At 32.1% G+C, this 15,849-nt stretch overlaps 1 protein-coding gene across 3 annotated transcripts in view; it reads left to right on the top strand.

The window, feature by feature from the left end:
- The first annotated feature begins 2,231 nt into the window (after positions 1-2,231).
- Positions 2,232-15,849, top strand: part of LOC119835972 (nephrin) — a 178,168-nt gene continuing 164,550 nt past the window's right edge. For 2 of the 3 annotated variants that reach the window (XM_038361107.1, XM_038361105.1), the window contains exons 1-2: positions 2,232-2,428; positions 14,130-14,372. In XM_038361107.1, the coding sequence (XP_038217035.1) occupies positions 14,333-14,372 (40 nt within the window). In that variant the 5' untranslated portion in view covers positions 2,232-2,428; positions 14,130-14,332. Of the gene's footprint in view, positions 2,442-14,129; positions 14,373-15,849 lie in introns of all 3 variants that reach the window. The other variant, XM_038361106.1, reaches the window with a different exon arrangement.

The raw sequence follows: 15,849 nt of genomic DNA, 5'->3' as shown, positions 1-15,849 counted from the left end.
GTTGGGTCCTTTTTTATCATGCCCTTTGACTTTTGCAAACGAGCATGTAAACCGTCTGCCGCATAATCAGGGAAAACGTTTCGCCATTTGTTTAATAATTCAGTAGTTACTAATACATTGAGCTTCTAGGAAACATATTAATTTAAACATATTGATATTCCTAATAAGTTCATCCACCGACTTAAAAAAGGAGGTGGTTATCAATTCGAATGTATTTTGCGTTTGTTAAATCATAACTTTTTGCTCAGTGAACCGATTTTGATGATTCTTTGTATATTTGAAAATGGTGCCTTCCGTGTTGTCCCATTTAAAATTTGGTTTAGTTCTGACAATTTGAACGCAATTGAGTTTTATGTTAAAAATAATTATTTTAATAGTCAATTGGTTATTCAGGCATACAGATTTCAATCAAACAAACCATTAACATATTTGTCATTTGTATTTAGTTTAATCCAACTAACAGTTATCTAAGATACGTACGTGCCAAAAAAAATAATAGTTCCAAAATCCATGATCCACCGTCTCATATCTCTAAACCTGTTACACGGATCAAGTTATACTGGTGATAATTGACACCGAACCCAGTGCAATCAATACCTTGTTCTTATATTTTGGCTGAAATGATGAATGATCTAGTCATTGAGGATTTATTATGGAGATTCAAACAAAACGAGTAAGTGTAATAAAACTTACCTATCTATATATTAATATGAAGTTAAATGAAGTAACTATTAATGTTCGAATCAACTGAATATTATTTATCACATTTCACTCTAATATTATTGTCTAAGTCTGTTTGTTTTGTTTGTCCGTCAATCACGCTGAAACTACTAAACGGATTTTGATGAAATTTGGTAAACAGACAGGGTATTAGCTGACTTCGGTGAAAGGATACTTTTTATCCCGAATTAATGCTTCCTTGGGATAAAACAGGAATCTTGATATCTGGGCGGAGCGTCTGGTTAAAATATAAGGATATTATTAAATCCTGACGATGCTAATCAGAATAAATATATAAAATATTAAAATTATTGTGTTCTCTTTGATCCTTGATAAGTGTGCAGTCTTGTCGAAATCTGTCCGTTAAAAATAGGTCAAAATCGAGTCTAAAGTAGTCGGATATATCATACAAATAAATACCTAGGTTTAAAAAATCTAGATCATATGGTTTCATTTATTAATAATTTTTATTAAATCAGTTAGTAATAGCAGATATTTGAATATCACTAGCTGCTTGCCCCGTCTTCGCCCGTGGTACATATATAGCCGATTCTCTCCGGGATTAGGTACATACCCATTGGTGAAAGAAAATTTTTGAAATTGATCCAGTAGTAATTTGAAATAATATGTGATTCAAACACAGTCTTTAACTTTATTACTAAGTGTAGAAAGAATAAAAACGTACCTTTCAAACTAAAATTCAAATTTAACCTGAAATCCAATATATAAAGAAACCCAATAAATAATCATTATCATATAAATAGTTACAATTATGTTCTCAAATAGATGTAAATTTAATTTATTTTATAAACTTGAATAAATTATAATTCTTTTTTTAAATTATACATTATATTATTATTACATTATAATTTCCAGTATCGATGGCACTTACATTATCACAAAAAATGTTAAAAATAGGAACATTTTGGCAAGAAAGATAGGTCTGATTATTTAATAGTCTGGAAAAGCATAAGCTCTCGTTCGAGGGAAAATGGCAGTTTAGAATCTAAAAATTAACGACGCAGAATGTCGAGGGTGACGTAATTATTTATTAACCAATAGCTTTTCATTACATCAATTAACCGTTTAACAATTATTGCCGATACTTCACAGATAGAAGCAGCTTTGTCCTTTGTGAGAACTTAGAATAAACAAACGCTTAGTAGATAATTGTAATTGATTAAAGCAAGAATCGATCACGCGAATAATGCTTATTAAATGTCAAAGTTCGTACATGTTGACAGAGCACATGTTCGGAAGAAAAAAAAAAAACAACGCCTGACAGTTTCGCCCGAATTCCGGAAACCATTTTCAATTTTCGAACACGCGCTAACTCTAAAGCGCATCCGAATTGAAAAGTCATCCTGTTATAAAACAAATCAGCGTATCAAATGTATTTTAAAACGATTTGCATAAACGAATACGCAGAGATGTACGCAACGAAGCTACGCAGGTCTCAGGCTCCCCGGGCAATGATCACCCCTCTACCCCACCCCTAATTTGTTCACTCCGCGTCGAGCTCGCGTCGCGTGCAGACGTGTCGGTGTCGCGTCAGTGCCACCTGTGGCTAGTGTTCGTTGTGTGTACAAAATTTTATGAATGGATAACTGGTTCCCATGGATGTGTTTTAATTCAGTGATAGTGTGTTGACCTTTTATTAATCTGTGTTCAAACGGTGAGCGGAGGCTGGATTTGTGACATTTACAAAGTAAGGAAATATGGTACGAATAAAGTGGATAAATATCGATGTTCTAAGAATTTATATCGGCTTATGAATAATAAAATAAGGGTGGCATCTTCTAAGATAAACTTCAGTGTCGATTTTGTAGGAAATTGTAAGAAAACCCTTGGTAGAATTCGGAATCTTAATGGAAAGCGTATCCCTTTGATGTGTTGTGTTTTGAGACAGAATATACGAAATAAGTCGTTAATAAGGTGTTCAATAACCTCAGAGAATAATAATTTGAAGGTATATAAGTATACTTTATATGATTAAGGACAAAGAATTTTCATCCACCCTCCATATTTACTAACCAATTATTTCTAACAGTGGATTTAAGTAAAAAAAAAGAAAAAACATGTAATTGAAACCTATTTATAAACCCTTAATGTGTTGCGAAAAAAATATATTTACAATTTAAAATAGTAGGTAGCTAATGAAGCATAATTTTTAAAATTCGAAAATGGAGTGTTAATTTCTCAACGTTTACAAGTAAAACAAATAGTTTTTTTTCACGCATAAATAAATAAGTTCAGAATGAAATCATACTTTTAACTTCTAAAATAATAAAAAAAAAATCAGAAAAAAAATATAATGAATCCTATACATAAATATAGAAAAGTAGTAGGTAAAAAGTTTTTAATAGATTTATGTATCACCATAATCTTACAAGAAAAATGGTGATAGACTAACTTCAGCATGCGGTCTTCTTCGTATAAACCGATAAAGATAATGCTATTTCAGGCATTTTTTTTTTGTTTTTAATTAAACTTATAGACTATTTTTATGAGAGTGACTAGTCCTAGAATTTTCGTTTTTATAATTTTAATCGATATATTACTTGACAATAATGTTTATTTATTTGTATGACCATAATATTATCTACCTATGTACATAGGTACAGAATTAGCTATCTAATCTAAACTATTATAAAAGGGAAACATTTGTATTTTCGTATGTATATTTCGTAATGTTTCAAAACTATTGAACCGATTTCAAAAATTCGTTCAGTGTTAGAAATCTTCAAATTAGTGGCAACTGGCATAGGCTACGTATGTACCACGGGTGACACCGGGGCGAACAGCTAGTGACAAATAAAGCCGTAATGTTTCAAACGAAATAGAAATAAAGAAAAGAAAAAAGAAAAGATTAAATTAAATACTAGTACATGTTAGCATTTCATTCAAATGATAATTTAATAAATAAAAATATTACAATTTTGGAATGTTAACTATTGTATGAAGAAATTATTAATATCTTATAGTTATTTGCTTACAAATTTTATACAATAAAACAATGAATAGCCTTCAATTTACCAGACTTCTGAAAGCACTAAAGCGTCCAAGTTAAATAGGTGCCTAATTTTCGATGTAATAAAGTCTCGACAATTGTAAATACTAGAATATTCTAGGCATTCCTTGGGATAAAGCCTAAGTTACCTAGGTACTTCTTAATAGTAGGGTCTTTGCTAGGTTTTATTGAGAAAAGTCAGGTTATAAATCTTGTTAACTTAGGATACTGTTATGACTGGGAGTTCATTAAAAAACCTTTAATCATGTTTATATGTTTGTCCATATGAGATTTATTAAACTCACTATAACATTAGTTGGCTAAGAACTAAAACTTTACATTTTCAAAGTAGGTAAACAGTCTATGTTGACCATACTCCCAGCGGTTATTAAAATATTTGATTTATTAAAATTTCATAATATCAAAGAAATTCCATAAATTCTAAAAATGTAATTTTAATGTTTACCTAAGCTTAATTAATTTCGCGATCAAAGGGCAAGGGGTTGATGAATTATATTATTCAAAAGCTTTGAAACAGTGTTTATGATACAGTGTTTAGTGCTAATGTAGGTTAGGTTTCAGTTTTTGTTAACGTAAGTACTATAGATGCTGTGCGAATCAGAAAATCGATAATGATACCGATTCATCTGTCCCTTACAAGGGGACACGGGACCTCATTGGCTCTTCATTGTTTCCCGTTTTATTTCGTATTTAGACACAGTGACATGGAAAGCTAGATTTCTGCACGCGGCTTCGCCCGCGTACTCAACGGAACCCAGGGGAATAAGATGTTTCAGCGCGGTAAAAGCTAGGTTAATACTTATTTATCATTGATAAATACAATATTTATTATAGATTAGAGATATGCATCATACACATATATGCATAGTTTCTATTACGAATTTATTTTATTTTAATATAAAAACATTTAGTCTCGTGAGGAATAGAAAGCATACAAAAAACGAAGAAATCACAAGCATGAGAAAAATTTAAAGCTCTCTAGCCTTTTAAGTCCAGACACAAAAATAATTTCATAAAACCGCTCCGTTATGGCGTGAAAGAAGGACAAACAAACACACTGGGCTTTTTGATAGTAGTTAGGATTATGTTACTAATACTAAAATTATAATATAGTTTAATGGTGGTTTAAATCCGATTACGTAAAAAACAATAAGTTTTTTCTCATAATGATGTCATTTGAGGATGTCTACAGACAGCTGAACAGAATTTGATGTAATTTGGAATTAATATAGATACCGGAATAATGAATATTTCGTGTACAGCGTGAGAGCACCGGAAGATGTTATTAAAACTGATAGATTTCCGGTTCTAATAAAAATGTTATAATGGTGATTTAAAATGGCAGCAAATATAATGGCCAACAAAAACTATTATTGGTCTCAAACGTTTTATGACTGCGAAATACCGCGACTTCGTTTATTTATCTCAACGTATTTGATACATAATATTTTACTTAGGTGATTCTTCTAAAATTGCTTTATTCAAAATCTGCATTTCTATATGATTTGATAGTATCGTGTTACGTTTATAATCCAATACCTTCCTTAATATGAAATACTAGCTACGCCCCGCGGTTTCACCTACGTAAGATAAAAAGTTACCTATATGTTATTCCACTTGTCCAGCTATCTCCGTAACAAATTTCATTGCAATCGGTTCAGTAGTTTTTGCGTGAAAGAGTAACAAACACACACACACATCCTTACAAACTTTCGCATTTATAATATTAGTAGTATTAGTAGGATAGTAGGACTGGTAGGATATTAGTAGCATAGTAGAATTTTTACCGACTTTTCAAAAACTAAGTAGGTTCACCAGGTTTTTTGGTTTCGTTTTTCGATAATTTACTGAGATCATTATTTTTGTGTTTGATAGTAAATTGACATTTATAGAATCTGGAGTGAAACCTCCAGGATCGTGACCCTTTTTCGTAGAAAATTATCTAAAACTATCACCGTTTCGGACTGTTTCTCCCGGGATAAACTCCTAGTTCTACTATTGAAAGAGAAAACTATTGCCGTTTCGGACTGTTTCTCCCGGGAAAAACTCCCAATTCTACTATTGAAATAGAATGGGTAATGTTATAGTTACCAGACATTTGACAAACATATGCAATACTTATCTGTGCGACTACAGGGCGTGCACACATGGCTCTGTTATCAATTGTATTCCATTTCAAATGGGTTCGATACTATATTCGAATTTGATTACACAATAGCTTTTGTAACATGTGTTAACCGATTTCCAAAAAGGATTGTTCAATTATTTGTTGCAAATTTTTTAGACGTGGCTTTTTGTTTGTGCTTTGATGTGGTGTGGATAAAATATATTAATAAGTATAATAATATATGTGCAGCCATCTTGACTTATTGGAGAAAGGTTCTGGAATATTCCAATTGATATATCATAGTATCATCATTCGATTTTGCTTGTGTCTTAACATTTTGGTCAAATGGACTATCCAATGTTCGTATCTTAGACTCTTTATTATCGATCTAGTAGTTTAGGCTTATAAGACAACAAACATACAAACTTAATTTCGCATTTGTATAATTAAGTAGTTTGTATGTGTGTGAATAGAAATGCCAGAACACTATACGCATTAAAACGAGTTTTGGTGATAATTAAGTTCACATTTTTTGCCTATTCTAATGCTGCAAGGTGTTTTTTTTAGAATAATTAAAAACTCTAACGTCTGTTTTAAGGCGCTGTCATACATTGTGCGATACAATGACAGCTTTAAATTAAAATATTAGAATTAAAAAAATAGTGATAAAAAAATAAAAAAGCCTCAATGTAGGCAGGCCGTTATAGGAGTTTTTTATTTATTAATTTAGTAGAGTATTTAAGTATATTTGTTAGAGGAATAGGAGAAAGAAAGAGGAATTCTGAATAAAAAATATATTTCGTTTCCATCTTAAACTTAAGAATTATTTATTTAATAGCCGTTTCATTTATATATTTGATACATTCATTGCCATTTACTTGACACATTGTAAGATTTCCTATTTACAACTTGTATTTACGAACAAGTAGTGTATTTACTTAAGTTAAGAAACTTCAAAGCATTCAAGTTTCGCACTTGAACTCTGTTAAGTTACAATTACCTATGTATCGACATTTAATGCTGTATAGGCACCTCTCCTGAAAGAGATTTTTGTTCATTAATTATTTGTGAATTCTTGGATAAATTGAATAAAACATATTTACAGGGATATGTGGTTGAAAATGACTGATCCTACCATCTTAAAATTTCCATTTAACACGTTTTGATTTCAACCGATTTCAATATAGTGGAGTTTCTCTATTCAATAATTTATTTGGTCGGTCCATGTCATTTATTTTTTGGGATTTCCAGTAAAATTTAATCCAGTTCTGACAATTTGAAGTGGTTTTAATTTATTTTATAATAATTATTCGTGAGACAACAGTTTTATCAAATAACAGGCGTTTTTTTTTTAGTGAGGCACATTTTGTGAATGGTGGATGGACGTTATAAAATGGCGTTTAAGAAAGGCCACACGTTTATTAAATTTAGGGACACATTTTTCCACATTCCTGCTAGCTTAACTGTCACCTTAACTGATACGACTAAATGTAAACAATGGCCAGGAGCATCGCAAGGAATAATCGTATACAATACTGGCCCAATTCGCACATTTAGTATCATATCCATAACTAAACACGCAATGATAAGTAAAGAATCAACATTCCCGCGCAAAGTATAAATCGCATTCAGATCGCAAGCAGCCTCTAAAACCAGCCGGGCAGCGGATGTGCCTCCATCCTGTGAGGCTTCAAACCGGTCGCAAGTATCACTGTTCCCACGTTGTTGCTAATATATTAAAAACACCGGATAAACTTGTTTTGTTTTGATTGGATTTTAGTTGAAAGTGTATGCGACATTTTGTTTATTAGATAAGTAGATTCGTAAGCGAAATTCGTGTGAATATTGGAAAGTTATCTAATTTGCTAGTTCTTAATTCTATTTAAAAAAAAAAAAAAACTTTTAAAAGAAACGTGTAGTAGTAGAATAGGACGGGATACCCAAGTAGGTAGTAAGGTAAGGAAAAATAAAGTTTTACTGCAATATAACTTTCGCTTGTATTTTTGTACGATTCACACCCCTTCCTGATTCGTATTCATTCATACACTTCCTGAGTTTCCGCAAATCTGTTATGGTGTATTTTATTACTTTATCGCGAGTTAACTACGATAATAATTTTATATTTGCTTAATAAAATGAATATTTTCAAGCAAATATTAAATTCATATTTGCAAAATAGAATAAGTATAATACTTGGCCATGTTCTAGCAATAATCGTAATTTATAAACTAATTGTTCATTAACAAGTATTAGGTATAGTATTGGGCACAAACATGAACCTTGGGGTATGCAAAACGTATTCTAGTATATTAAACGTGAATATCATTATAACAGTTGCCAATTAAAACGATAGTTAATTGTCAAATGACATAGCAACAATGTCTTGTTAGCCACATGCAAATATAATAAAAAAAGCGGCTAAAAATATGAATCGCGGTGGCGTCTCCCGCGTGGAGGCAACGGTCGGGCCACATGTTGCGTTTATATTAGGCCTTGACGTCTTACGGTTTTTGAGTTGTACTAATAAAATGTAGGAAGCGGTTACATAATTGGATTTTAATAAGTATTATTGAAGCCATGGTGAGAGCTTGAAATTGGTTAAGTAATGATAAATGGTTAAAAAAAATATAGTACTTAGTGATAAAAAGATAAATGCACTTCTTTAGAGCTATAGTTATTTCGTTCGCATTCATTTTTCACTCAGGGGTATTAAAAATAGTTCAAAACATGTACCGAATATAACCAAACCATTATCCATATGAATGGCAACTAATAATATATAAATTATTAATTAATCTTATAAAATTTTTTTGTTGAATTTCATTTAATTGTTTTGTTTAAACTAAACAGTTTTAGTTAAACCTAATTTTTTTTCTTGATTACTTCTATAAATGCTGCATTTGTTTGTTTGCCTACATAAAAATAAACAAATAAAATTTAATTATTATGGGAACGACCTGTTTTATATCTGGAAATATGATTTGTATGTCTGGATATAGTTAGCTAAGAAAATGCATTGGCTACTTTTTATTGAGGTGAAACACCTCCAATGGGAAATTCTTTGACAATGCGAGCGAAGCCGCGATAGGAAAGTTAGTATTTGTGTAAAAAGATCGCATCGGCAAAGTTATCTATATGTAGGAAACTGTAATAGCCACCCTATACATACTTACGCCATACTTTTAACCCACACCTGCTCATTATTAATTCAATTTATATCAAGGAAGGCTTTTTACATATTTCCGAGGGCATATTAATTTGAAAATCTTATCACCTTTGATGCTTTATCTTAACCGAGTTCTTAATAAACTAAAGCCAAGATCAAACGCAAATTCGAAACTATTTGAGGCGTTGTCGTTAAGGCATGCGTTAACAGAAGTTTAGTATAACTTTCGGATGGGTTGCTGGAGTATTATTCTTGGTTATGGCCTTTGATTTTGCGGGTATTTCCTTTGTTACATTTGATCGAGGTCTCTATAATGGTTTGATTCGCAAAGCTATTACGTAATGGATCAACTGGAATGTTTCTGGACATTTTTTGGTTGTAATAAATGAAAATTTAACTCAAAAAGTGTTAAATTACACAGGATATAAGCGAGTGATGTAATCAGACCTAAACATAATAAAATAGCATTTAAATAATTGTTCATATTGTATATATAATACAAAATATTTTAGGGCTTTACTATAAGCTTTAGTGTAGTCCGTTTAGTGAATATACTATTGTTAAAGAACGGATCTCCCCGTATCGCTGAAATCAAACCTTTTACCGACAATTTAGCAAGCCTTCCGTTTACCCCCAGGCCGGTATTTGCTGCTTATTCGAGATAGAATCTTTGATGGGTTTGATATCGCAAGAATAAATCGAGAAATATATATAAGGTCTTGAGGTAATCCAACTAAATTAAATTGCATTATGCTATCGATTCCTTTCTTATATTGTCAATATCTTTGTGTCAAATAACTAGCATACTTAATAGAAAAACGTGATTTTATAAAACTGTGTTTTAATAAAGAACAAAACAATACTACGTCTGTTTGTGTTTTTGTTGAATTCTTCAGATATTTCTTCGTATCGTTGAAAATTTTAAAATCTACGCGTGAATTTATCCTTGACAAAGAAGCAAGTACTAACTCAGTACCTAAGCTAGTACATACGTCACACAACAGAAGATGTTGTCCACATGTACGCGTTCACACGACCATGTGCCGTCACATTTTATTGTTTCATGTTGTTGTTTTGGCGCCTTTTTGAGCTTTAATAGCGCGAAAAAATATGCGTTGATGGATTTTGTTTTCCTTAGTTCTGGGGAGGTGCCTTAAAGCAGTATTAATTTCAGTAAGAGTAGAACTATATAAATATAGGTACTTCGGCTAGCTTTTGTCATCTTTCCCGGAACTTTCCGGCACTGGAATTGGTACTGCTTTAAGACGTCTCGGTAACAAACCTGAACATGTATCCTTGATAGCTAATTAAAGACAATGATAGTGTAAAATGTGTGTGATTATCGGTTTTAAAGGTGTTATTACCTACTTTAAAAGTAAAAGCAATTATATATTTTACTATTTTTATTGTATGAAAATTTCTTAGATATTCTGACTGAATTCGTCATCATCATCATCATCATCAGTCAATACATATGCCCACTGCAGGCGCATGGGCCTCCTATGTGGAGTCAGACCATAATCCGTCCAGCCGGCCACGTGCTGGTTGGCGACTTCGTATTTTATTATTATTAACATATAAAACTATCCTACTTCCTACTAATATTATAAATGCGAAAGTTTGTAAGGATGTGTGTGTGTTTGTTGCTACATATAGGCAACTTTTTATCCCGATATTCCTACGGGATACGGACTCACGCGGGTGAAACCGCGGGGCGCAGCTAGTATACCATAAATGCAAACCACCAATTTGTATCCAATAAGAATAAAACTTGAATCATATTATAAAAGACTTAAAAGAAAAACTCACATACAAGGACATATAAAACTAATGAATAGGGGGGACGGATATCGCAAAAACTCACAAAGAGAGAGTCAGAACATACAAATGATTGTAAATAAACGTTTTTGGGTTAAACTTTGAATGCTGTGGCTTTGCGGTTTGTACATTTTAGTTCACTTGTCATGTCATAGATATTAACGTTTACTGTCCGTTAACGGTTTAAATACTGGATTAATTCTGAATTTGAGCGTCTATAGACCTTTATGTTATTTATAAATTGAATTTTATTCATCCTAGTTTATGAATAAATTCCGTATGGAGATATATTTGAATTGCTAATTTATATATTTTTTATTTATTTTGTGATATATCTATGGGTATAATTTTAAATCAAGAAGAGACTGTGGTTGTTCGACTTAGCAATTAAATGATACTGTTTGTATTATTAACATAACAATCCTACTAATATTACAAATGCGAAAGTTTGTAAGGATGTGTGTGCGTTTGTTGCTGTTTCACACAAATACTACTGAATTGCAATGAAATTTGTTACGTAGATAGCTGGACAACTGGATTAACATATAGGCAACTTTTTATCGATATTCCTACGGGATACTGCTTACAGGTGAAACTGCTCGGCGCAGCTATATCATAATTGTATTAGATGTTTAAAAGTATATAAATAATATACGCCCCGAATCAGATCAATAAAAATTCCTATATAACTAAATCATGGTCTGTTAGAACTCGGAAGCTCATTTACCTCGTAAAATAATTTAACATCAAATAAATCTGCTTCATATCCATGGAATTAATTCAGTCTACAGTCTCAGAAGCATTGTAAAAGTCATAGAACTAATAGGCATTATAAACAAAGCTATTGACATTACAAACGGAGGTCCAACAGACGGACGAGTAGACAAAATAATTGCCTCTCACCAACTTGTATACACCTACGATCGTTTTATACAAACTAGGCTTTAGGGCACGAGCGGATGCGATTTTATATATTTCAAATCAGTTTTTGAACGTAAGTTGTATCAATGATGAATGAAATGATTCTAAAGAAAATTGTGTCATAAATTTCTAACGTATTTTATTCTTTAATTTATGTTTTTAAATTAAAATTAGTTGAGTAAGATTGCGATAAGTTGATTTATCTTAATTGAACACTTTAAACTTTCTAATTATTTCCGCTATTACGTACGAGATTTGTAAATTTGTTTCAAGCAGATTTTGTGTCCTTTTTTTAATTTCTTTTCTTGGAAATATGAATATGATATATTTTATTGATTCTAGTCAAATCCTACTATCCCACTAATCATACTTATATTGTAAATGCGAAAGTTTGTAAGGATGTGTGTGTTTATTGCTCTTTCATGCAAAAACTACTTAACCGATTGCAATGAAATTTGGTGTGTAGATAGCCGGACAACTGGAATAACATATAGGCAACTTTCATTCCGATATTCCTACGGGATACGCACTTACGCGGGTGAAACCGCGGGGCGCGGCTAGTTTGTTTATAATACTTTGAAATGGTGTTTTTCTTAAATATTTTCAAAAATTTTGTATTACATTATTTTCTTTATATATATTGGTTTATTATAGCCCACTGACTTAATTAAATTTCTATTAAAATTTGTGATCATAGCAAATTCGTATTTTTATTTGGAACAATTTGTTTCTTTAAATTTTTAATATATTCATCTTAAATTATTATACACATGCTTAAACATTTTCATATCATCCACACTACATGAACTGAATGGCTGCGCAGTAAGACTCGATCATATAAATTATACCAACCAAAAACAGCTAGGCGATGTCGCGTGGGCAAGCTTGTGCAACGATTTCAAATTTCTAAAGAAACACTTAATGAGTATCATGTGGGCTTAACTTAATACTTGATGACGTCACCTTCCAGAACTTTCTTAATACCATTAACTGCTTTTACGGTTAGTTATGTAGGCTTTATATAGCACTATACATCAATTCTGAAGTCACAAATGAATATTTTAATTACAATTTGTAAGTTATTCTATACTAATACTAGCTGCGCCCCGCGGTTTCACCCGCGTAAGTCCGTATCCCGTAGGAATATCGGGATAAAAAGTTGCCTATATGTTATTCCAGTTGTCCAGCTGTATACGTACCAAATTTCATTGCATTCGGTTCAGTAGTTTCTGCGTGAAAGAGCAACAAACACACAGACACATTCTTCGGGTGTAACCGCGGTGCGCAGCTAGTTCTTTATAATTTAATTATCCATAGATACCTACTTCGCTATCATAATTTCGGGATTCTTTCTTCACTTCAATGAATATTTTAGCCATCAATTGATCCCCAACCATATTAAAATCATTTCTTGATTCTCCATTTAAATTATCGATGGATTGATCAGGCCCCTGGTCTTCGAGTGAAAACTATAAAAGGTCCATTGCCATAGAAAATTAACAGCACCGAGCATTTAACGATGTAACTTTAACGTTTTTGGAAGATGCATAAAGTGTCATTTTTCATTCGTCGATCGTAAAGTCGCTAAATATTTTTTTTTATGGCTCACTATAAAATCTATAAAATGTAACTTTTACTTTATCACGGGCGTAGTTACACGCGGGTGTTGGCTTCGTGGCTGGAGTCGGTAATATTTGAATATCAAGTTATTTCCAGGGTTTGAGTTTGTAGGTATTTAGACAAAAGACTATATGCATTAGTACGGGTGCTTGTCTGTCTGTGGTGGTGTTCTTGGGTTGTCTGTAACATCATTCCGGTCCTGCGCTTGCTTTTTCCACATGATAATGGGTATGGTAAGCCACATCGTTTTGGCGTATTGCTGTGGGGATCCTGGTGCGTTCCTTAGGAGATCCCAGGATCCCTGCTTTTGTTCTTTGAGTTTGGCCGCCGAGGAGGTTTTAGTGGGTAGAAATCCCACATGCTCTACTTTTCCCCCAAAGCTAGAGCATCTTTGTAAGATTTCCTCCTCGTTAAAAAAAAAAAAAACGGGTGCTTAAAATATGGGATTTGGATAAATAAATAGATAAAAAAAATTATAAATCTTTCATTATTTGATTTATTTATGAATGATTAACCGACTTCAAAAAAGTAGGAGGTTCTAAAGTCGACTGTTTTTTGTGTTTGATATCTCGGAACTTTCGGCTAGGTGAAGTTTGAATTTTGGGTCAGTTTGTAATCTGGTGTCTTCCGTATCCCATTTCAATTTGGTCTTCAATTTGGTTTCGTGTTGTTAAAAAAATGGTTTATTTTTATTATTTCCATTTTATCTCAATTTGTTTTAATTTATATATTTTTTTTCTTTACAGATAGCTGATATGGTGGCATCGCGTATAACGTCGGGACAAAGCGTAAATGTATTACGGTAATACACGGTTACGGTGACACGGTAATACACGAAGTGACACGGTAATCAACAACGTGACACGGTAATCAGTGACATGGTGACAATGTGGCGGTGATTTTTGTATCGGCCAGTGGAATATGTGCAGTGCGTTGTACGAACATCAAAATGTGTGACAAATTTTGGATTTCTACCCTCATTTTTTGTGGTAAGTTATAGTATGCTGTTTAATATTTATAGGGAAATTTGTTTAATATCAAGGATAATTCCATAATAAATAATCATTAAAACTGTCATAATCTATCTATAAAATAAAATTCATCCAAAATAATTCAGCCGTGAGGAGCCGTTGGACTAGCGGTCTGCGCTGGCTTCGCCCGTGGTACATAATAGTCTTCCTCAATAAATGGGCTATCTAACACTGACATAATTTTTCAAATCGGACCATCAGTTCCTGAGATTAGTGCGTCCAAACAAACTATTCAGCTTTATAATATAAGTATAGATTTAATGCTGTATATAGTATTACCCATACTTCAAGACGTAGGATATCTGAGACAGATACACATTTTAAATTTGAAATTGATTTTAAAGTAATACAATTTGGCTTTTTATATTATTTATCGAGTGGTTTCGGATATTTCTGTTAGTATGGTCACGTAGATTAAATATAACATATAAATATAATTAAATGAATAAACAGAAACGCAAACAAATAAACTTCTAGTTAACGCATATAGAACGTGATAATTTCCTATATGAATATCTCTTCAGTCCGATCCAATAGACGCTGATTAAAAATTTAATTAAAGTCTTATATATTCTTCAATAAGGTTTAATTTTGAGTATACAGTTATTAATAATGAATCCTGAAACCTTTCACCATTGAAAGGCAAATTTTGCAAGTTTTAAACGTGTTTGGAAATTATTGGTCCTCAACGGCTGGATTATTTTGGATGAATTTTACTTTAAAGATAGATTATGATAGTTTTTAATGATTATTTAGTATAGAATTATCCTTAATATTCAACAAATTACTGTATTTATACTTGAGAAAGTTGTTCAGGTATTTTTAACCATCTGCTTGCATTAATGTGCCCCTAAATTACAAATAACAATTAAATATTTAGAATTATTGAAAACAATTAATTCAAACGAGAAATATTTACAAATCTCTCGAAACAATGAGCCGTATACAAAGCAATTCAGCCGTTTCGACTCTTGAACAAATAGAAGGGATGTGAAGTATTCCGAACTATTTAATATTAATTAAATGCCACTTAAGATAAGGGTCTTTTAAGGGAAGGGGTTGACTTTAAAATCGCAGTATTTTTAATGAGTTCTTATAACAGATTCTTTAAACTTAATTGTACCTTCACTAGGTGCTTTGATGCAGTTTGTTTTTTTTTCTTTTTTTATATCATAGTCGGCAATGGAGCTGGTGGGTCGCCTGATGGTAAGCGCTACCACCGCCCATGAACATTTGGAGAGGTGTAAGGTGTAAAAATATGTGAATTTCTACAACCATAATGAGAAGTCAAACATCATAGTAATTCGATCTGGTATGCTTTCATAGCTTTTTACTGGGTGAACAGATTTTTATGATTCTTTTTAACACGCTTTTTAACACGCTTTTATTATTAGCTTCACTTGTATGTTTGTATGTATGTATGTATGTAACTCAC

This window comes from Zerene cesonia, chromosome 22 (assembly GCF_012273895.1).
Source record: "Zerene cesonia ecotype Mississippi chromosome 22, Zerene_cesonia_1.1, whole genome shotgun sequence".
NCBI classification, from domain to species: domain Eukaryota; kingdom Metazoa; phylum Arthropoda; class Insecta; order Lepidoptera; family Pieridae; genus Zerene; species Zerene cesonia.
The sequence above is the reverse complement of the archived record's forward strand: the minus strand, read 5'-3'. Positions and strand labels throughout refer to the sequence as shown.